Source organism: Leucoraja erinacea, chromosome 23 (assembly GCF_028641065.1).
Source record: "Leucoraja erinacea ecotype New England chromosome 23, Leri_hhj_1, whole genome shotgun sequence".
In the NCBI taxonomy this organism is placed as follows: domain Eukaryota; kingdom Metazoa; phylum Chordata; class Chondrichthyes; order Rajiformes; family Rajidae; genus Leucoraja; species Leucoraja erinaceus.
The window spans coordinates 9,744,081-9,768,379 of record NC_073399.1 but is presented as its reverse complement, the minus strand read 5'-3'; the positions used below and the strand labels follow the sequence as shown (position 1 = coordinate 9,768,379).

The window sequence follows — 24,299 nt, the reverse complement described above, 5'->3', positions numbered from 1 at the left end:
TACCGAGCCAATTCACCTACAAACCTGTGCATCTTTGGAGCGTGGGAGGAAACCAAAGATCCTGGAGAAATCCCACGCAGGTCACGGGGAGAACGTACCAACTCCGTACAGACAGCACCTGAAGTCGGGATCGAACCCGGGCCTCTGGTGCTGCAATTGCTATAAGGCAGCGACTCTACCACTGCCCCACCATGAACGACCTAATGCAATTTAACATTCCTTCAGGACAACTTTGTTCCTCATCTCAACCGACTGGGCAAGTTTCTGGTACAGTTGAAAATGTCTAAAAAAAGATACAAGGTGCTGGAGTAACTCAAGTGGTTGGGCAGCATCACTGGAGAACATGGAAAGGTGACGTGTTTAACAAAGCACTGCAGATGCTGGTAAATCGAAGGTAGATACAAAATGCTGGAGAAACTCAGCCAGCGAGGCAGCATTTATGGAGAGAAGGAATCGGCGACGTTTCTGGTCGAGACCCTAAGGATCGAGGATCTGTCTATAAGCGTGCCCTCCCTCTGGACACAAGGAACTGGGTTATAGAAAATAAAAATGTGTAGTTTAGTTCAAAGATCCGATAGCGAGCAAAGTCCACACGACGAAAAAGACGTAGTACGGTCATGGGCAGATTCATGGGTCATTTTCGGCCCCATTTCCGTAACCGGCTTCCGTCTCCGCACCAAAGATCCCACAGCATAATAGTGCGGAGACGGAAGCCGGTTACGGAAACATCCTCGTAAAATAAAAGGTCCTTTGGTAAAAATCTTCTCCTCATTTTCAGAATTTAAATTTACTAACACAAACTGTTCCCCCGCAACGTTGATTACACTGCGAGTCGGGTCGGGTCCGGTTACGGAAATGGATGAAAAAAAGGCTCACGTTCCGCTCCGTTGCGTACTACACGTCAGCCCATTGCATTTAGCAGGAGTGGTCTATCTTGCTTGGCTATAGGATCTTTGGTTTAGTTTAGAGACACAGCACTATGTCACACACTAGGAACAATTAAAGTGGGTGGTTTTGAAGAGATGGTCACCTGGACAACCCGAATCTACTCCCTCTCACAGCATGTAATCTGCATCCCTCCCCCACCCACTACTGTAACCCAACACCTTTGTATTCTTGTGTTCAAGAAGGAACTGCAGATGCTGGAAAATCAAAGGTACACAAAATTGCTGGAGAAACTCAGCGGGTCCAGCAGCATCTATGGAGCGAAGGAAATAGGTGAAGTTTCGGGCTGAAACCCTTCTTCAGACTGATAAGGGGGGGGGGGGGGGGGGGGGGGGGGGGGGGGGGGGGGGGGGGGGAGAAGGAAGGAAAAAAAAGGGAGGGGGAGGAGTCCGAGGGTGGGGGGTGGGAGGAGACAGCTCGAGGGTTAAGGAAGGGGAGGAGACAGCAAGGGCTAGCAAAATTGGGAGAATTCAATGTTCATGCCTGCCGGACGCAGGCTACCCAGGCGGAATATGAGGTGCTGTTCCTCCAATTTCTGGTGTTGCTCACTCTGGCAATGTAGGAGACCCAGGACAGAGAGGTCGGATTGGGAATGGGAGGGGGAGTTTAAGTGCTGAGCCACCGGGAGTTCAGGTAGGTTATTGCGGACTGAGCGGAGGTGTTCGGCGAAACAATCGCCCAACCTCCGCTTAGTCTCACCAATGTAAATCAGCTGACATCTAGAGCAGCGGATGCAGTAGATGAGGTTGGAGGAGGGGCAGGTGAACCTTTGTCGCACCTCGACGACTGCTTGGGTCCTTGGATGGAGTCGAGGGGGGAGGTAAAGGGACAGGCGTTGCATTTCTTGCAGTTGCAACGGAAAGTGCCCGGGGAGGGGGTGGTATTCTTGACAAGTATTCTTGCTTTTCCAGTTCTGAAGAAGGGTCGGATACAAAACACTGAACGATTCCCACTTCACAGGAACTATCGAGAGCCTCCAGCACAGTCAGAGTCGTGCTGCACCCAAAGACAACATGCCCAACTTGGTCCACCCTGTCCCTGGTATTTATCCCTGCAGCTCACATTTTTCCTGCATTTGGCCCATATTCATTTACACTTCGCTTCTCCAGAGACTTGCGTAACTTTTATTTTTAAACATTGCAATAGTATTCACCTCTACCAAGTTTTCTGCAGGATATTCGACGCACCCACAACAGAGTGAGTCATCAATTCTCTGCCTCAGAGGCCAGTTCTCTGGAAACTTTCAAGACCTAGATAGGGCTCTTGAAGATAGCGGAGTCATGGGATATGGGGAGAAGGCAGGAACCGCCATTCAATGTGATCATGGCTGATCATCCCCAATCAGTACCCCGTTCCTGCCTTCTCCCCATTGCCCCTGACTCCACTATTTTTAAGAGCCTTATCTAGCTCTCTCTTGAAAGCATCCAGAGAACCTGCCTCCACTGCCCTCTGAGGCAGAGAATTCCGCAGACTCACCACTCTCTGTGAGAAAAAGTGTTTCCTCGTCTCCGTTCTAAATGGCTTACCCCTTATTCTTCAACTGTGGCCCCTGGTTCTGGAGTCGGTGGAGGGCGGTGGAGGCAGGTTCTCTGGATGCTTTCAAGAGAGAGCTAGATAGGGCTCTTAAAAATAGCGCAGTCAGGGGCAATGGGGAGAAGGCAGGAACAGGGTACTGATTGGGGATGATCAGCCATGATCACATTGAATGGCAGTTCCTGCCTTCTCCCCATATCCCATGACTCCGCGATCTTCAAGAGCCCTATCTAGGTCTTGAAAGTTTCCAGAGAACTGGCCTCTGAGGCAGAGAATTGATGACTCACTCTGTTGTGGGTGCGTCGAATGTCCTGCAGAAAACTTGGTAGAGGTGAATACTATTGCAATGTTTAAAAGTAAAAGTTGCGCAAGTCTCTGGAGAAACGAAGTGTTAATGAATATGGGCCAAATGCAGGAAATATGTGACCTGCAGGGGTAAATACCAGAGACAGGGTGGACCAAGTTGGGCATGTTGTCTTTGGGTGCAGCACGACTCTGACTGTGCTGGAGGCTCTCGATAGTTCCTGTGAAGTGGGAATCGTTCAGTGTTTTGTATCCGACCCTTCTTCAGAACTGGAAAAGCAAGAATACAAAAATCCCTTGTCAATTCTTCCCTTCCCTCCCGTACCACCCTCTCCCCGGGCACTTTCCGTTGCAACTGCAAGAAATGCAACACCTGTCCCTTTACCTCCCCCCTCGACTCCATCCAAGGACCCAAGCAGTCGTCGAGGTGCGACAAAGGTTCACCTGCCCCTCCTCCAACCTCATCTACTGCATCCGCTGCTCTACATGTCAGCTGATTTACATTGGTGAGATTAAGCGGAGGTTGGGCGATCGTTTCGCCAAACACCTCCGCTCAGTCCGCAATAACCTACCTGAACTCCCGGTGGCTCAGCACTTAAACTCCCCCTCCCATTCCCAATCCGACCTCTCTGTCCTGGGTCTCCTCCATTGCCAGAGTGAGCAACACCGGATATTGGAGGAACAGCACCTCATATTCCGCCTGGGTAGCCTGCGTCCGGCGGGCATGAACATTGAATTCTCCCAATTTTGCTAGCCCTTGCTGTCTCCTCTCCTTCCTTAAACCTCGAGCTGTCTCCTCCCATCCCCCCGCCCTCGGGCTCCTCCCCCTCCCTTTTTCCTTCCTTCTCCCCCCCACCCCCTATCAGTCTGAAGAAGGGTTTCGGCCCGAAACGTCACCTATTTCCTTCGTTCCATAGATGCTGTTGCACCCGCTGAGTTTCTCCAGCAATTTTGTGTACCTTCGATTTTCCAGCATCTGCAGTTCCTTCTTGAACATGAAACGGTTAGACAGGTTCATGGGAAGGACAGGTTTGGAGGGATATTGACAAACGCAGGCAGGTGGGACCAGTGCAGCTGGGACATGTTGGCCAGTAAAGGTGAAATGGGCGGAAGGGCCCGTTCCCGTGCTGTGATGCTAGTTGGACATCTCTGGAGAAAAGCAGTAGATGCAGGGCCGGATTTACCTATAGGCTAGACAAGCTTAAGCTTAGGGCCTTGAGATCTAGGGGGGCCTCCCAGAGACGGATTTACCACTAGGCTTCATAGGCTGAAGCTTCGGGCCTCAATATCTTGGGGGCCTCCGGTCAAGGCAGGACACCTACCGATCAACTCTGGGCGGCCCCCCTCTCTATCTCTCTCTCTCCATCTCCCTCCGCTATCCGTGTCCAGGCCGCCGGGCTCTGCTCGCTCCTCATCCGCCGGCACGGCAGGCCACCTTGCACATGCGCATTGCTGCGGCCTGCACGCCACTGGACACGCGCACAACCACGGGCAGCACATCATCGGCTGCCCTGCGCATGCGCACTGCAACGGCAACTGGTCGGCGCTGGGCACTTTCTCCCTCGCTTTGAATTGTGGGAGATTTGGCCGCCATGGCCTCGCCGCCTGCGCTGAAAACCAACGTGGAGGTGGCCTCACAAGTGGAACAGCTTAGGGCCTCTTCATTTAAATCCGGCCCAGAATAGGTGACATTTCGGTTCGAGATCCTTCTTCAGACCCGAAACATCACCTATTCCTTTCCCCCCAGGGATGCTGCCTGATCCGCTGAGCGACTAGCTTTTTGTGTCTACCTCTGGTCTAAACCAGTGTCTGCAGTCCCTTCCCACACAATCTTTACACTTTCTTCTTCCAGTTCCTGGTGTCCAAATCCAGCCTCATTCAGGGCCGACACAGCAAAACCAGCACAACTCGAAACAATAGAATTGAAACTTACTGTTTGAAGGTGGGGGATATCGGTTGGATACCAATCCCCGAGGTACGAAAGCGTGGTTATCCGATTTGTAGGTTTTGACGTGGCATGCGGGCCGGAGATATTCTTCATTGAATTCCCTCTATCCCCCGTTTCCTTGTTTTTAGAGCTCTGCCAAAAGTTCACCTCAACGCCGGGTTCATCCAACTTCTCAAAAACGTTCAGCCTCTTGTCTGTACCATTACGTAACCACACCTCCCGCAGCTTACTGTGAGGAGAGAACACAGGGGGTAAATAAGTGCACAGGGTTGTGTTCCTCCTGCTACGCATTCACCAGAGAGAGCACACCATCTATCCATAGACAGACACACAATGCTGGAGTAACTCAGTGGGTCAGGCTGCATCTCTGGAGAAAAGGAATAGATGACATTTTGGGCTGAGACCCTTCTTCAGTCTCCCAGTCTGATCGGACTTTGCTGGCTTTGCCTTGCACTAAACATTATTCCCTTATCACGTATCAATACACTGTAAACGGCTCGATTGTAATCACGTATTGTCTTTCTGCTGACTGGATAGCACGCAACTAAAGCTTTTCACTGTACCTCGGTACGTGTGACAATAAACTAAACTCAACTGTTTAAGAAAGAAATGCAGATGCTGGGTAAAATCGAAGGTAGACAAAAAATGCTGGAGAAACTCAGTAGGTGAGGCAGCATCTATGGAGCAAAGGGGTAGGCGGCGTTTCGGCTCGAGACCCTTCTACAGACTGATGTCAGAGGGGGGGGGGGGGGGGGGGGAGATGGGCGGGAAAGAGAAAGGAAGTAGGCAAGACAGTAGGACTTGTAGGAGAACTGGGAAGGAGGGAGAAAGCAAGGGCTATCTAAAATTAGAGAAGTCGATGTTTATACCGCTGGGGTGCAAACCACTCATGTGAAATATGAGGTGCTGCTCCTCCAATTTGCCCTGGGTCTCACTTAAACTAAACTGTCTGACCTGTTGAGTTACTCCAGCTTTTTGTGTCTATCTTCGGTTTAAACCAGCATCTGCAGTTCCTTCCCACACTCCATCCATCCATTTTCTTTACCGAAAGCCGAACATCCAAACTTAAAAACTTTGCGGGGATTTGCTACATCTCACTGCAGGTGACTATGTTAAACCACCATCAATAAAGCATTGCTTTTAAAAAGGGGAAGTGCTTGCGTTTGTAAGATAATCTGGCTTCCTGAATCACCACAGGGTTCTGCAATGGCAGGTCAGACAGCATCTCTGGAGAACATGGATAGGTGACGTTTCAGGTCAGCACCCTTCCTTCAGAAGAATGGTGGGTCTGAAGGGAGTGGCTGCAGAAATGGTAGATGTGCTAGTTGTAATCTAAACACTGAGAGTGGGCAACTATAACACACTCCTTAGTTTCCTGCATAAACCTTTATAGATTTTGGAATGATATTTTTGAAATATTTACAAAATTATTCAAGACAAGAATGGAACCTAATACTGAAATGATTATATTTGGCGTAATGGAAGATGGGAATAAATTGAACACATCTCAAAATCTATTCCCTAACTACGGTTTAATAATAGCAAAAAAATTAATACTTAAATTTTGGAAGGGTACATCAATACCAATGCTTAAAATGTGGATTGCAAGTATGTTGGACACCGCTCATCTTGAGGAAATGCGATTCCTCCTAATGGATAAATCAGACCAATTCATAACGAGTTGGTCTCCATTCGTCGTTTTTTTGGAATCATATGGTGCAACACAATTGTAAAAAATAACTGTTTCTGGACTGGACGAGGGTTGGTCAAGATTATAAACAATGATCTCCTTTCCTTTTTTATTTTATTTTATTTTCTCTATTTTCTCTCAACTTTCTTCATTTACTCGTTTTCTTTCTTCACACACTATATATTTCACATCTTTCTATCCTTTACTATCTAACTTCTTTTTCTTATTCTAATCTTTTTTCAATGTAACAAAAATTAAAAAAAGAAGTTGTACATAAAATGTATTATGAAAATATATATTAAGCACTTTGGTGCCATATGACTGTACTTACTTCTAATAAAATTAAAAAAATTAAAAAAAAACAGAGTGGTCACAGAGGGAGGATAAAAACGCCACAGGTAACACTTTTCAATGGAGGAGGTGGAGAGGAGGGATTTAACTCTCACACACACACTCACACTCTCTCACACACACTCTCTCTCTCTTACACACTCTCTCTCTCTCACACACACACACACACACTCTCTCTCTCTCTCTCACTCTCTCTCACACACACACACACACACTCTCTCTCAGAAGGAACATAATCCCTGACCTCCAAAGATGCTGCCTGACCCCCACAGTTTACAAGAGCACCTTGTGACCTTTTTATGTAAACTAGTTCCTGGTTTCTACAATGTTTAGTTTAGTTCAGCGATACAGCGCAGAAACAGGCCCTTCGGCCCACTGGGTCCGCGCTGACCAGTGATCCACGTACATTAACACTATCCAACACCCAGCAGGGACAAGTTTGACATTTATACCAAGCCAATTAACCCACAAACCTGCACGTCTTTGTGAGAGGAACCAAAGACCTCGGAGAAAATCCACGCCGGTCACGGGGAGAACGTACAAACTCCGTACAGACAGCGCCCGTAATCGGGATCGATTTCTAATGGTACATCCTTTTATTCTGAGGCTGTGGACTCTATTCCCTAGACTCTCTCACTAGTGGAAACATCCTCTCCACATCCACTATACCCAGGCTTTTAAGAAAGTGAACTTTGGAGCGCCTTTAAACGATGAGGATAATTACAGCTGCGAGGTCAGTAGGTTACAAGTGGATCAACCATAAACTCATTAAATGGTGAGTCCGAATCAGATGCTTGAATGTCAATTGCATTCGCTGTACACCACAACTCATAATATCAGTCAAAGTGTGCAGGAAGGAACTGCAAACGCAGGTTTAAACCGAAGATAAGACACAACATGCTGGAGTAACTCAGCGGGTCAGGCAGTATCTCTGGAGAGAAGGAATGGGTGATGTTTCAGGCCATAAGGGATAGGAGTAGCATTAGCCCACAGTGTACAGATAAAGGATAAAAGCGTTCAAAGGTTTCAAAGGTCTTTTATTGCCACATGCACACATTTAAGTTTCAGTGATCAGTGAATTAGCATACGGGAAAAAAAAGCAACAAGTTACACATCTAGATAAAAGTTAACATAAACATCCACCACAGTGGATTCCCCACATTCCTCACTGTGATGGAAGGCAAAAAAGTCCAATCATCTTCCACTTTATTCTCCTACGGTCGGGGCAGTTGAACCATCCGTCGGGGCGATTGAAGCTCCCGCAGCCGGTGGTCGAAGCCCCCTCGTCGGACCGGTCGAAAACGCCCGCGGCTTGGAGTTCCCAAATTCGATCTCTCACCAGAAACCGCGGGCTCCGTGATGTTAAGTCCGCAGGCACCCACGGCTGGAGCTCAGAGGTCGACCCCTGGCAAATGTATGGCGAGCTCCACGATGGTGTCCGCCAGTGGAACTCTCAAAGTCGGTTTCCAGCAAAGGCCGCCAACTCCTCGATGTCAGGCTTCCCTCCCCCCCACCCCCCCACCCCCCCAAAAAAAAATCAGCTTTACACCAAGACATTAAAAAAATGGTAGGAAATAAAGTTTGCATTAAAAATAAAACTTAAATAAGGAAGGAAGGAACTGCAGATGCTGGTTTCAACCAGAGGCAAAAAAAGCTGGAGTAACTCAGCGGGACAGGCAGCATCTCTGGGGAGAAGGAATGGGTGATGTTTCGGGTCGAGACCCTTCATCAGACTTAAATACTTAAATAACATGGGTTAATGAAGAGAAGGAAGAAGCACCAGGGACCAGTTGGCAGTGGGAGTGTCACATGGCACCGAGGTGTGTCCTGACCAGCATTTATTAACCCCTCCCCACCCAGACCTATTGTGAGCTTTATATGTTTAATACGTGCTATTATCATCCACCGCCCTTCAGAACCGAGCACACCTGCTTAAAACACCCTCAAAATAAAAATACCTCTGGTCCCTGGAGAATTCATAGTTAAAAACAGGAGTAATGGATTATTTTTTTCCAAAGTGTTGTTGCCGACCACTGAAAGAACTTTGGTTCCATGGGAGGGGGGAGGGGGGAGGGGGGATATTACCAGTTTAAAAGATTAAAGAGTTAAAGATTAAAAAAGTTTAAAAATATTCTATAACAAATGCACTAGTGAAGTGTTATTGTTGCCACCCACCGACTTCCAGAATCGAACTCTCCACACTTGACAAAAACAAGCTTTGGTTCCTGGGGGAATTAGAAATATAGAAACATAGAAATTAGGTGCAGGAGTAGGCCATTAGGCCCTTCGAGCCTGCACCGCCATTCAATATGATCATGGCTGATCATCCAACTCAGGATCCCGTACCTGCCTTCTCTCCATACCCCCTGATCCCCTTAGTCACAAGGGCCACATCTAACTCCCTCTTAAATATAGCCAATGAACTGGCCTCAACTACCCTCTGTGGCAGAGAGTTCCAGAGATTCACCACTCTCTGTGTGAAAAAAGTTCTTCTCATCTCGGTTTTAAAGGATTTCCCCCTCATCCTTAAGCTGTGACCCCTTGTCCTGGACTTCCCGAACATCGGGAGCAATCTTCCTGCATCTAGCCTGTCCAACCCCTTAAGAATTTTGTAAGTTTCTATAAGATCCCCTCTCAATCTCCTAAATTCTAGAGAGTATAAACCAAGTCTATCCAGTCTTTCTTCATAAGACAGTCCTGACATCCCAGGAATCAGTCTGGTGAACCTTCTCTGCACTCCCTCTATTAACAAGTAAGATAATAAGCGATAGGAGCAGCATCAGGCCATTCGGCCCATCAAGTCTACATCTCCCTCCTAACCCCATTGTCCTGCCTTCTACCCATAACCCCCAACACCCGCACTAATCAAGAATCTATCCAACTCTGCCTTAAACAGATCCACTGACTTGGCCTCTGCAGGCTTCCGTGGCAAGGAATTCCACAGATTCACCACCCTCTGACTAAAGTTAAAAGAAAATGAATTAAGTTTAGAGCATTTTCTTTGTGTTGTTGTTGTTGTCTCCCACTGTCTTTCAGACACAAACAACAAAACTTTTGGTGTTTAGGAATTATCAGTTAAAAAGAAAAAAACTAATTAATTTTAGAGTCTGGAGTGCTGTTATCATGCACCAATCTACAGTGTGAAGCCATCCTTGTGTTTAAAGTCTCTCTGAAATCAAACGATCTTTGGTCACCGGCAGGTCAACAGTTAAAAGGAAAACGAATTATTTTATTTTTAGTATTTTTCTTTTGGAGAGCAGTCACCCCCCACCGCCTGACAGTATGAAGTCATCCTCCTGGTGTTTCAAGTTGCCTTGAAAGCAAAATAACTTTCAGTGGCGGCGGATTGATAGTAAAAAAGGAACCAAATTCATTTATTTTAGTACATTGAGGAAGGAACTGCAGATGCTGGTTTAAACCGAAGATCGACACAAAAAGCTGGAGTTAAGGGCTTGTCCCACGAGCATGCGACCTGCACGCGGCGACCAAACCGGAAGTGGGGGCCGCGCGGAGGTCGAGTGAGTGACGTGAAGTTCGAGCGAAGTCCGCGGGAAGTTCGTGCGTGACGTACGGCGTCAAGACGCTGCGTACAGCATCGAGGCAGCTGCGGGCCGGTAGGCCGTTACCGCGCGGAATTTTTGAACACGGTCAGTTTTTCAGGGGCCTGCGCGATGTCGGAAACAGCTCCGCACAACTCCATACAGCTCCGGCGATCGAAGTGGGACCAGTCCCGCGAGGCCGTAAGGCTCAAGCGACCACGTTAGGTCACGCTTGCCGCATGGAGTCGCATGCTCATGGGACAGGCCCTTAACTCTTCTTGCTATTCAGGGAGTGCAGCATAGGTTTACAATAAATTAATTCCCGGGATGGTGGGACTGTCATATGCTGAGAGAATGGAGCAGCTGGGCTTGTATTTAGAATGATGAGAGGGGATCTTATTGAAACATATAAGATTATTAAGGGCTTGGACACGCTAGAGGCAGGAAACATGTTCCTGACGTTGGGGGAGTCCAGAACCAGGGGCCACAGTTGAAGAAGGGTTTCGGCCCGAAACGTTGCCCATTTCCTTCGCTCCATAGATGCTGCCTCACCCGCTGAGTTTCTCCAGCACTTTTGTCAGCCACAGTTTAAGAATAAGGGGCAAGCCATTTAGAACAGAGATGATGAAACACTTTTTCCACACAGAGAGTTGTGAGTCAGAGGGCGGTGGAGGCCGGTTCTCTGGATACTTTCAAGAGAGAGCTAGATGGGGCTCCTAAAGATAGCGGAGTCAGGGGAAATGGGGAGAAGGCAGGAACGGGAATGATCTGATTGGGGATGATTAGCCGTGATCACATTGAATGGTGGTGCAGGCTCGAAGGGCTGAATGGCCTACTCCTGCACCTATTGTCTATCTCAGCAGGACAGGCAGCATCTCTGGATCCCGTTCCTTCTCTCCACAGATGCAGCCTGTCCCGCTGAGCTACTCAGGTAGGTTTCTTTTGGAGTGTTATAATCACCCACCACCCTCCAGCAAGACGTCATCCCAGTGTCGACTTGAACACAAAATAACTGGCGGAGTAATAGTTGGAAAAATAAAACCTCTCCAGTTTGTAAAGTCATCCTTGTGTTTAAAGTCGCCTTGAAATCAAAAGTACTTTGGCCCCCTGGCAGATTAAGAGTTAAAAAAATAGATTTCTTTCAGTGTTCAAGAAGGAACTGCAGATGCTGGAAAATCGAAGGTAGAGAAAAGTGCTGGAGAAACTCAGCGGGTGCAGCAGCATCTATGGAGCGAAGGACATTGACAATGTTTCGGGCCGAAACCCTTCTTCAGTGATTTATTTTAGCGGCGTTGCCACCCTAACCCCCTTCAGTCTGAAGCCACCCTTGTGTTTGTAGATGCCTTGAAAGCAAAAGAAAACTTGTGGCTCTTTGCCCGATAGTTTGGCCCCTGGCTAGAAGCTTTAAACACGAGACGAACGCGGTACATTGTAACAATTGGAAAGCTAGCCTGCAGTAGGCAACGCCAAAACATAACAGAATGGGTTGATTTGAGAGGGCACCCCCCTCCCCCTCCCCCCAAAAGAGTGGAGCTGTCACCCCTTCAGTATAAAGCCATCTTTGCCCGAACAAACAAACTAAAAAAGTCTCGCTTTTAGTCTCCGGCGGACTATGGGTTAAAAGTAAACTATGTTGCCTTGGAACAGTTGTGTGTGAAGGAGTTTTTTCTTCTCCCAGTGGAGGTTATTGTGATCAGTGATAGCTCTAGTTTAAAAGAGGGAATGTTTCTATTGCGCCAATGTATAGAGAGGGCCAGGACACCGTATATGTTCACAGTTCGTCGTCAGCGGTGAACTTTTATTAACTTTATTTGCATACTTTTGAGAGTCATCGCTAGTTTGCCAGAGTCTCAGTCAGTCTCTCTCTCTCTCTCTCTCTCTATCCAATTACAACAAAAAGTTCGACCACTCCTTTTAGGGGGAAAAAACGGCCTGCAAACGATTTAAACCAAGAAGGCACTAAACTAACACAATTCCTCTTGTTATCAATGTGACATGTAAAGCGGTCGGAGAAGTCTTTCACTGCGAGGGTCCCTTGTGTGTTTTTAAAAGAGTCTCGTTTTTAACCATACCATTCCGCCTCCCGTTTAAAACAACAACAAAAATAGTAAATAAGAGGCCAGAATACTCAACCAGGCTTCCTGTAACACGACGCGGGAGAGGAACAGACTGGTTGTAAGGGGAGAGATAGAGAGGGGGTGTACTTGGTGCAAGTTTAAAAGCGGCCAGGTTCGCTTCGGCTAGCGGTCTGTCTTACAGGCACATGGAACAATGACAAAAAGTTGCCTACCTGTCCACAGGTGTCGGCGTAAGCCTGGAGCTTATTTGATTGTAGATCACAAATAGGAAAAATAAACTGGCGCCCATAACAACAAACTTCAGGATCACAATCAACTTCCTCATTTTAATCCCACTCCGAAAGGCGAGTCGACTGGAAGAGATTTAAAAACCAGGGCTGTGGACACAGAGAGAGAGAGAGAGAGACTTATTCAAAGCCTACCCAGCGACAACCAACCCTATCCATTCATCTCTGGGGATGGGGAAGAGAAAAAACACACACACACATGCAACACCCACTGGTTAAACTGTTTCACAGCGCCACTCGTTAAGCGAATTAAAGGCGACTTCGCAAAAAGCATGGTTAGAAAAATGATCTTCCTGTGTTAACATTGTAACAGGAGTGTCTTGACAGGGAAGGTGGGGGTGGGGTGGGGTGGGAGGGGGGGCAACCTTTGACCCTTGCATCGTGAATAACATCCTATGATATTGCAGCACTAACATCATAAAATAAAAGTCCCCAGCTGTACAGTTAAACAATACATTAACGATCAGCCAATTAACCAGAGAGAGAGAGAGAAAAGAAAAAAGAGAAAGAGGAAGGTGCCGACCAGAAACATCACCCATCTAATGTTCTCCATGGATGCTGCCTGGCCTGCCCAGTTTTACATAGAAACATGGAAAATAGGTGCAGGAGGAGGCCATTCAGCCCTTCGAGCCAGCACCGCCATTCATTGCGATCATGGCTAATCGTCCCCAATCAATAACCCGTGCCTGCCTTCTCCAAATCAGATTCAGATTCAATTTTAATTGTCATTGTCAGTGTACAGTACAGAGACAACGAAATGCATTTAGCATCTCCCTTGAAGAGCGACATAGCAAACGATTTGAATAAAAAAAATAATAAGTGTCCGGGGGGGGGGGTGGTGATTGGCAGTCACCGAGGTACGTTGTTTAGTAGAGTGACAGCCGCCGGAAAGAAGCTGTTCCTCGACCTGCTGGTTCGGCAACGGAGAGACCTGTAGCGCCTCCCGGATGGTAGGAGGGTAAACAGTCCATGGTTGGGGTGAGAGCAGTCCTTGGCGATGCTGAGCGCCCTCCGCAGACAGCGCTTGCTTTGGACAGACTCAATGGAGGGGAGCGTGGGACCGGTGATGCGTTGGGCAATTTTCACCACCCTCTGCAATGCCTTCCGGTCGGAGACAGAGCAGTTGCCATACCATACTGTGATGCAGTTGGTAAGGATGCTCTCGATGGTGCAGCGGTAGAAGTTCACCAGGATCTGAGGAGACAGATGGACCTTCTTCAGTCTCCTCAGGAAGAAGAGACGCTGATGAGCCTTCTTGATCAGAGTAGAGGTATTGTGGGTCCAAGAGAGGTCATCGGAGATGTTGACTCCCAGGAACCTGAAGCTAGAAACACGTTCCACCTCCGTCCCGTTAATGTGGATGGGGGTGTGCGTGCCGCCTCTGGACTTCCTGAAGTCTACAATGAGCTCCTTGGTCTTCTTGGAGTTAAGGGCCAGGTTGTTGTCAGCGCACCATGCTGCTAAGTGCTGGACCTCCTCCCTGTAGGCCAGCTCATCGTTGTTGCTGATGAGGCCAATCACCGTTGTATCATCTGCATACTTGATGATGGTGTTAGTACCATGTACAGGTGTACAGTCATAGGTGAAGAGGGAGTAGAGGAGAGGGCTCAGCACACAGCCCTGAGGAACGCCGGTGTTCAGGGTGAGGGTTGAAGAGGTGTGCTTGTCTAACCTCACAGACTGGGGTCTGTTGGTTAGAAAGTCCAGTATCCAGTTGCAGAGGGAGGGGTCGATGCCCAGGTTACCGAGTTTAGTGATCAGTTTTGATGGAATAATGGTGTTGAATGCTGAGCTGTAATCGATGAACAGCATTCTTACATAAGTGTCTCTGTTGTCAAGGTGGGAGAGGGCGGAGTGAAGTGCCGTTGAGATGGCATCCTCCGTACTCCTGTTCTTGCGGTAGGCAAACTGATAGGGATCCAGTGTGGGGGGTAGGCAGCTTTTGAGGTGTGCCAGGACCAGCCTCTCGAAGCACTTGGTGATGATGGGGGTAAGTGCAAATGTTTATTGCATGCAGGCTTCGAGGTGAAGGTGCGGTGGAGGTTGTTGAAAGCCGAGAGTCTAGAGTGTTTGATTGTCCGATGTCCCAGATGGAACAATGGAATTGTTACTTGTTGCAGCACGATAGAGTATGTAAAACATAGAAGGTAGACAAAAGTGCTGGAGAAACTCAGCGGGTGCGGCAGCATCTACGGAGCGAAGGAAATAGGCAACGTTTCGTTCCGATTTGTTGCCTATTTCCTTCGCTCCATAGATGCTGCCGCACCCGCTGAGTTTCTCCAGCACTTTTGTCTACCTTCGATATTTCCAGCATCTGCAGTTCCTTCTTAAATATAATGTCAACATAGAACACTGTAAACAATATAACAAATGAGAAGAAAAGTTCAGTGTGTGTATATGTTACACTTACTTACAAATACACATACTGCATGTATATGGAAATAGGCCCTTCGGCCCGCCGTGTCCGTGCCGACCAGCAGGACAGGCAACATCTCTTGAGAGAAGGAATGGGTGAATACCTGTCCCCAGGTACTTACCCCTGCAACCGCAGAAGATGCAATACACCTGTCCCTATACCCCCTCCCTCGACTCCGTTCAAGGACCCCGACAGTTCAGTCTGTTCAGGTGAGGCAGAGGTTCACTTGCACCTCCTCCTTTGCGGATACAATAGCAGAGAATTCCACAGACTCGCCACTCTCTGTGTGAAAAAGTGTTTCCTCATCTCCGTTCTAAATGGCTTACCTCCTTATTCTTAAACTGTGGTCCCCTGGTTCTGGACTCCCCCAACATCGGGAACATGTTTCCTGCCTCTAGCGTGTCCAAACCCCTAATAATCTTACATGTTTCAATAAGATCCCAGCTCACCCGTATAAACTCCAGAGTGTACGAGCCCAGCCGCTCCATTCTCTCAGCATATGACAGTCCCACCATCCCGGGAATTAACCTTGTAAACCTACGCTGCACTCCCTCAATAGCAAGAATGTCCTTCCCACATCCCATAGATGGGTGTCGGTGTGTCGGTTAATTGTCCCTATGTAATTTCCCCGCTGGTGAATAGGTTGGCTGAGAAAGTGGGATAACATAGAACTAGTCTATACGAGTGCTCAACGGCCTACAGATCTATTTCTCTGCACCAAACTAAACAAAATACTAGGTCAGAGAGGCAGAGAGACAATTGCAGAGCTGAAGACGTCAGCCATGTCACACAATAATGCCAACGACAAAATAATTCAGTCAACATTGACTCAACGAGGTGTGTCGAAAGGAACTGCAGATGCTGGTTTACACTGAAGATAGACACAAAATGCTGGAGTAACTCAGTGGGTCAGGCAGCATTTCTGGATAGAAGAAATAAGTGATGTTTCAGGTCATAAGGTGATAGGTGATAGGAGTAGAATAAGGCCATTCAGCCCATCATGTCTACTCCGCCATTCAAACATGGCTGATCTATCTCTCCCTCCTAACCCCATTCCCTTGCTTCTCCCCATAACCTCAGACATCCATACTAATCAAGAATTCTCTGCCTTAAAAATATCCACTGACTTGGCCTCCACAGCCTTCTGTGGCAAAGAATTCAACAGATTCAGACTGACTGGATGGACTTGGTTTATACTCTCTAGAATTTAGGAGATTGAGAGGGGAGTTTATAGAAACTTACAAAATTCTTAAGGGGTTGGACAGGCTAAATGCAGGAAGATTGTTCCCGATGTTGGGGAAGTCCAGGACAAGGGGTCACAGCTTAAGGATAAGGGGAAAATCCTTTAAAACCGAGATGAGAAGAACTTTTTTCACACAGAGAGTGGTGAATCTCTGGAACTCTCTGCCACAGAGGGTAGTTGAGGCCAGTTCATTGGCTATATTTAAGAGGGAGTTAGATGTGGCCCTTCTGGCTAAGGGGATCAGGGGGTATGGAGAGAAGGCAGGTACGGGATACTGAGTTGGATGATCAGCCATGATCATATCGAATGGCGGTGCAGGCTCGAAGGGCCGAATGGCCTACTCCTGCACCTAATTTCTATGTTTCTATGTTTCTATTCACCACCCTCTCACTCAAGAAATTCGGGAGATCGGATTTCGTTACATAGTGAAGTATCTGGAAAGTGTGCTGTTTGTTAAAGGTGTTCTGTAAACCAGATGTATCACCTTTCCCTGTTTTGGCCAAGGATCATACTTGTCTGGATCTGAAAGTTCTCATGAAACTGAGATTCCTTCAGGGCATTTGGTGACTTTTATTCCGTTTGCTTGCCATCACCAAGATGCACATTTAATACCTGAGGAATGAAAATGAAGCAAATATTGTCCCAGAGTCCACCCCAGAGTGCAATCATAGAATACAGGACCTTCTCCATGCAAATTTAAACAAACACAACTTTTTCAGCCAGAGAGTTGTGCATCTATGGAATTCTCTGCCACAGAAGGCAGTGGAGGCCAATTCACTGGATGTTTTCAAGAGAGAGTTAGATATAGCCCTCAGGCCTAACGGAATCAAGGGGTATGGGGAGAAAGCAGGAACGGAGTACAGATTCTGGATGATCAGCCGTGATCATATTGAATTCGAAGGGCCGAATGGTCCACTCCTGCACCTATTTTCTATATTTCTAATGGGCCTGTCCCACTTAGGTGATTTTTCAGCGGACTGCCGGCGATCATCAAGTTGCCGGCAGTCGCTTGGAAAACCAGCAACTGGAACGGCGACTGTCAGAGTGGAACACACACACACACACACAGACAAAGATCATAGCAATATTGTGGGGTTGGATCAGCTTAACACTGTGACGTTCAAGTATGTCAGTTTAGATACACACGTGTCTGTTCTATCTTGGTCGTAATATTATACAGCTGCAATATATTTTCAGGACTGTAACCTAATGGAACTATTTAACGACCGAGGAGAAAGATCAGGAAATGGAGCACACTGTTCAAACAGCCCAGAAATAGAAATAACGAGAGAGACAGAGAGAGGGAGACTGTAGAGAACAGAGATACTTTCAACACACAGTGCTGGAGTAACTCAGCGGGTCAGGCAGCATCTGTGGAGAACATGGATAGGTGACGTTTCGCAGAGTGCTGGAGTAACTCAGCGGGTCAGGCAGCATCTGTGGAGAACATGGATAGGTGACGTTTCGCAGAGTGCTGGAGTAACTCAGCGGGTCAGGCAGCATCTGTGGAGAACATGGATAGGTGACGTTTCGCAGAGTGCTGGAGTAACTCAGCGGGTCAGGCAGCATCTTTGGAAAACATGGATAGTCGACGTTTCGAGTCGAGACCCTTCTTCAGCTGATTGTGGGTGGGGGAGGGGAGGGGGGAGAAGGTAGCTAGAGAAGGGGACAAAGCGTGCCATAAAGTTTGGTTAAAGTCAGGAATAGCTGCTTCCCCTCTTTTATCAGGCTTCTGAATCGTCCTTCCCTACGCTAGCGTATCGTCTGATTCACCTCCACCCCATTGCGGGACCCCATTTAAGAATAAGGGGTAAGCCATTTAGAACGGAGACGGGGAAACACTTTTTCTCACAGAGAGTTGCGAGTCTGTGGAAATCTCTACCTCAGAGGGCGGTGGAGGCCTCTGAGGTAGAGAAGGCTAGATAGGGGCTCAAAGATAGCGGAGTCAGGGGATATGGGGAGAAGGCAGGAACTGATTGTGGATGGTCAGCCATGATCACATTGAATGGCGGTGCTGGCTCGAAGGGCCGAATGGCCTACTCCTGCACCTATTGTCTATTGCGGACATTGGACTTTGTCTCTGGAACTGATGTGCTACAACGCTGAGAACTACATTCTGCACTCTGTATCTTCCCCTTGGCTCTACCTATTGTACTTGATGGCGTTGAGTGTATGGTATTACCTGATCTGTTTGGAGAGCAATGCTTTTCACTGCACCTCGGTACACATGACAATAATAAGCCTCAACTTAAAAAATTCTGAATTAGAGTCTGAGGCACTGCAGTTGTGTGAGACCTGACTCATTGTACTCCCGCCAGGCAGGTTTATGGCTGAACGCAGATAATTGGATTTGTTCTTGCCATATAATGATGGCTCGGACTCTCAAATATGCTTCATTGGGAAAGGTACTCCAGAAAATATATTCATGAGAACATTTGAGTCACAATGTAAACATTCAGGGCGTTGGAGAGGGTGTGTTGTTGAGGATTTCCGTTCGATTCCAAGAAACATATTTTTATCTGTAGAGGTGGGACCCTTCTTCAGAAGCTTCAGTCCCGACCCAAAAAACGTTGTCTGTCTGTCAGTCTGAAGAAGGGTCTCCTGACTTTAACCAAACTTTATGGCACGCTTTGTCCCCTTCTCCAGCTACCTTCTCCCCCCTCCCCTCCCCCACCCACAATCAGCTGAAGAAGGGTCTCGACTCGAAACGTGGACTATCCATGTTTTCCACAGATGCTGCCTGACCCGCTGAGTTAGAGTAGAGGTGAAATGGATGAACAATGAAGACAGACAGACACAAAATGCTGGAGCAGGGGTGGGGAACCTTTTCATGTTGGAACACCGCATTAAGTTAGCTGTAATCTAATAAGTCCGCATCCAAGAAACTTCAGTTAGATATACTTCAAAATGCACATTATTTTGTTAAAATAGCCCTCATGACTTACTAATGTTTTAATTGTGGCTGTCAGTCGGGGAGGATTATTTTGTCGAATCTTCTTTAACTCTTTGGTATTTTAAATACTTTCATTTTAAGACTAAGATTAAAATAATAAAAGACGAATAAAAACATATTAATAAAAATAAAAGGATTTGTTCGACAAAATTTGGATTCATTCGAAAGGCCGCACTTTCAATGGCGTGGATGGCCATAGGTTCCCCACCCCTGTGCTGGAGTAACTCAACGGGACAGGCAGTGTCTCTGGAGAGGAGGAACGGGTGGACGTTTCGGGTCGAGGTGAGACCCTTCTTCAGACTGACAGACAGACAGACAACGTTTTTTGGGTCGGGACCGAAGCTTCTGAAGAAGGGTCCCAACTCGAGATGTCGACCGCCCGTTTTCCCTCCGCTGACGTTGCCCGGTCCGCTGGACTTGCCCGGGAGGTTGTAGGTTAGAGTTCACGGGAGTTGAAGTGAGGTCAAAATACACAAATTCCTCAGTCAGTCAAAGGCAGTTGTGATGCATTGAAGGAGGTGCAGGACTTCATCATTGATGGCTACCTTAGCCCTGATCTGCCCCCGAGATGTGGGAACTGCTCAGTGTTTCCCCGGGACCTTGCCCCTGTCCCACTTAGGAAACCCCTGGAGACTTTGCGCCCCATCCAAGGTTTCCGTGCGGTTCCTGGAGGTTGCAGGTGGTTGCCGGAGGTTGCAGGTAGTGGAAGCAGGTGGGGAGACTGACAAAAACCTCCGGGAACCGCACGGAAACCTTCGGTGGGGCCCAAAGTCTCCAGAGGTTTCCGATCAGGTTTCCTAAAGACAGGGGCATTACTGTGATGGTTAATGTTGGAGAATGGTTTTTGGAGGGGGGGGGGTAAGGGGGTTGGTAAAATGACTTACCTACTCATCTCTCCCAACCCCCACGGTGGGCTTCTGGCTTTACATTTCACTCCTCTCCTTATCTCGCACCTTTTGGCCTTCTTTTGATCTCTCGACTGTGTGTGTTCCCCCCCCCCCCCCCCCCCCCTCCACCTGCAAATCAAAAACCCCTTTGCCCATGTCCATTGACCATTGTCCAGCCCCCCACCCCCCACTACAATCAGTCTGAACCCAAAACGTCACCTGTTCATACCTTCCATAGATGCCGCCTGACCCACTGAGTTACCCCAGCACTCTGTGTCTTTAACTGTAGATTCCAGTATCTGTATTTCCTTGTGCCTCTCCTTGTCTTGTGGATGTTGCAAGGCCCATTTTCTGATCAGATTTCCTGCCTTTCAGGTCAGGTCGGGGGGAGTTCCCCACCCCCGCTACGGGTACCATGTAATCCCGCGCTACCTGCTCCATGGTCGGATAGTCGGTGACTAAACCGTCTCCCCCACCTGGTTTTCCAGGTGAGGAGGGGGCTGTGGACCCCCAGCAGGACCAAAACAAGACCTGTCAAAGGGCGGATGAGCTCCTAGCGAGCTAACGGCCACCCACACCTCAGTAGAAGTTGCGATCACTGTCGTACGTGGCATTGTAAGGAATGATAAGCCCCACACACAACACACACACACACACACACACAACACACACACACACACACACACACACACACACACACACACACACACACACACACACACACACACACACACACACACACACACACACACACACACAACACACACACACACCAAAATCCTATACTTCCAGCGGCGGAAGTCCGCATGTACTGGAGGACAGAGACGTGTGGTGCGTCCATCACCGTTCCCGTCGGAGACCAGCGCCACTGCGTCGCCAATGTTTTCAACGGTGATGATGAATGCAGTGCCAGAGTCCCGGGTTCGAGCCCGACTACGGGCGCTGTCTGCATGGAGTTTGCACGTTCTCCCTGTGACTGCATGGGTTTTCTCCATGTGCTTTGGTTTCCAAAGACATGCCGGTTTGGAGGTTAATCAAAATTGTCCCCAGTCTGTAGAATAGAACTAGTACACAGGTTTGGTCGGAGGGCTTGTTTCCACGCTGTACTTCTACGGGTGGGAGATTGCAACCTTCACATGGTCCACCCAGTTTCGACGAATGCAATCAACGTGCCGTGCACAAACTGAAGATCAAACAGAACAAGTTGTCTTCCAACTTTAGGCTGTGCGCGCCATACGCAAGAAGAAGAAGATCTCTAAAATAAAAGCTAAATGAGTCAATACTGGTTTGGATCTCAACCTGTGAGTGTGTCCACATTTGACGACCAGCGACCCCCCTACACCAACATTGTCCTTCCCACTAGGGACAATTACAATCTTTACTGAAGCAAATTAACCTACAAACCTGCGCGTCTTTGGAGTGTGGGAGGAAACCGGAGCACCCGGGGAAAACCCACGCGGTCACAGGGAGTACAAACACACTCCACACAGACAGCGCCCAAGGTCAGGATCGAACCCGGGTCTCTGGTGCTGTGAGGCTGCAACTCTACTGCTGCGCCACCGCGCCCACCGCCTGAGTTGGAGTCCAGTTGCCGTGGGTTCAAGAGCTCCCAGTTAGTTCTGAAGACAAGCCCCACTCACGTGAGAAGTTGCTGGAGGTGAAATGGAATCATAACCTCATACGATCATAAGTGATAGGAGCAGAATGAGGCCATTCGACCCATCACCTCTACTCCGCCATTCAATCATGGCTGACCCATCGCTCCCTCCTAACCCCATTTTCCTGCCTTCCCCCCATAACCTCTGACACTCATACTAATCAAAATCTACCTCTCTCTGCCTTAAATATATCTACTGACTTTGCCGCCACAGCCTTCTGTGGCAAAGAATTCCACTGATTCACCACCCTCTGACTAAAGAAATTCAACCTCATCTCCTTGCTAAAAGAACGTCCTTTCATTCTGAGGCTGTGACCTCTAGTCCCAGACTCTCCAACTAGTGGAAACATCCTCTCCACATCCACATGGTATGTAATACTGAGGCAGGAAGCAGTGGAACAATGAAACAGCCGTGTTTGGACCCGTCTATATTGAGCTGGGGCAGACTTAGATGCCCAACCTTCAATGAAAATACATCCTTCCAAAAATAAACAGACCATCCTTGCCAACTGATACCCTTTACAGTTGTAGCAAAACATTCCCACATTTACATTCCACTCCTCTTGCAGTAAAGGTGAACCTTTAATTAACCTGTTAATTAGTTGCTCTCTCTCTAAACCTGCTCACTGGCCTTTATCTACAATGTCCAGAGTCCTTTCATACAGCAGCGTTCTGAGTCTCTCGCTAGGTGAGCAATGTACTGCTTTTCCATACTTCCAACCAAATAAAGATCATTTATCTTCCCTCTGCCAAACCATTCCTAGTCCGAAGGAGGATCTCATCCCGAAACGTCACCTATTCCTTTTTCTCCAGGGATGCTGCCTGACCCGCTGAGTTACTCCAGCTTTTAGAGTCCGCATTTGGTTTAAACCAGCATCTGCAGTTCCTCCCGACACATTTATCTATTTGTATCCATTTCTAGATTTTGTGTGTTTATATGCCAGAGGCCGGTCTTTAATGGGAGAGTCCCCTGCAAAGTTAGTTTCATGCACCTTAGAAAGTTTATTTTCCACACCGCTTCGTTACAAGATCTGATTCAAAAGTGAGCCTTGTTAATCTGCCGTGGCAGACATACAGTCAAGGTGATTAAGTTCATCTTCGCCAATCAGTCTGAAACGCAAACTTGGGTATGAAACTTGAGTTGCTGCCTCACAGCGTCAGACACCGTCCTGACAACGGGTGCTATCTGTAAGGAGTTTGTACGTTCTCCACGTGACCGCGTGGGTTTTCTCCGGGTGCTCCGGTTTCCGCCCACACCAAAAACGAGCGGGTTTGTAGATTAATTGGCTTCTGTAAATTACCCATAGCATGTGCAATGATGAGGAAACACTTTTGCACCCAGAGAGTTGTGGGTCTGTGGACTTCTCTGCCTCAGAGGGCGGTGGGGGCCGGTTCTCTGGATACTTTCAAGAGAGAACTAGATAGGGCTCTTAAAGATAACGGAGTCAGGGGATGTGGGGAGAAGGCAGGAACGGGGTACTGATTGTGGATGATCAGCCGTGATCACATTGAATGGCGGTGCTGGCTCGAAGGGCCGAATGGACTACTCCTGCACCTATTGTCTATAATGTAGGATAGAACGTGTGTACAGGTGATTGCCAGTCGGCACGGACTGTAAATCAAACTAAACCCTCCCCTCACCAAACACACTCATGTTTACGACATGTAATCGGTAAATGATTCTAAACCGTTGACCCACACAGTTGGAACTATTACCCACACAGCTGTATTAGACGCATTGTAAAGTCTTAAGGCCAAAACAAAATATATTTACTTTCAAGCAAATCAATGTCTGCTATTTCCCATTGAAACCATCGACTTCCTGTCATTGTTTGGACAAAAGTTCCACATGCCATCTTTCCACCGTGGCTTTTATCAAACTACGAGTCACTTCCTTGTTCTTCGTCGTGTAGGAAGGAACTGCAGATGCTGGTTTAGACCGAAGATGGACACAAAATACTGGAGTAACTCAGCGGGTCAGGCAGAGTCTCTGGAGTGACTGAAGAAGGGTCTCGACCTGAAACGTCACCCATTCCTTCTCTCCAGAGATGCTGCCTGTCCCGCTGAGTTACGCCAGCATTTGTTGTGTCCATTTTGTAGCAAGCAGAGCCGGTTTAGTTTGCGAGGGGAAGAGACTGCGGTGGTGCAGACCACATTAAGTTTCCCGCATCCTATCCGCTGCATACCAGATGCGGCAGTGTGGCACTCACTACCCATGTGTGGCACTCACTGCGCCAGGCTTGGTGTGTGGCACAGATACCAGAGGTCTTGTCCATCCGCTGTTCTACTGCACCCTGCAACAGCGCATTGTAGCGAGCAAACGCCTACTTCAGTACCGAAGATAGACACAAAATGCTGGAGTAACTCAGCGGGACAGGCAGTACAGAAACATAGAAAATAGGTGCAGGAGGAGGCCATTTGGCCCTTTGAGTCAGCACTGCCATTCATTGTGATCATGGCTGATCATCC

The 24,299-nt window shown here is 48.0% G+C and overlaps 1 protein-coding gene across 3 annotated transcripts in view; it reads right to left on the bottom strand.

Annotated features, from left to right (window-relative positions):
- Window positions 1–24,299, bottom strand: part of LOC129708208 (alpha-N-acetylgalactosaminide alpha-2,6-sialyltransferase 2-like) — a 41,515-nt gene that overhangs the window by 14,617 nt on the left and 2,599 nt on the right. Inside the window, exons 1-3 of one of the 3 annotated variants that reach the window (XM_055653826.1) lie at window positions 12,887–13,005; window positions 12,600–12,764; window positions 4,715–4,958 (exon numbers count right to left, since the gene is read on the bottom strand). In XM_055653826.1, the coding sequence (XP_055509801.1) occupies window positions 4,715–4,958; window positions 12,600–12,712 (357 nt within the window). In that variant the 5' untranslated portion in view covers window positions 12,713–12,764; window positions 12,887–13,005. Of the gene's footprint in view, window positions 1–4,714; window positions 4,959–12,599; window positions 12,765–12,873; window positions 13,006–24,299 lie in introns of those variants that run through there. The other 2 variants (XM_055653827.1, XM_055653828.1) reach the window with 2 other exon arrangements.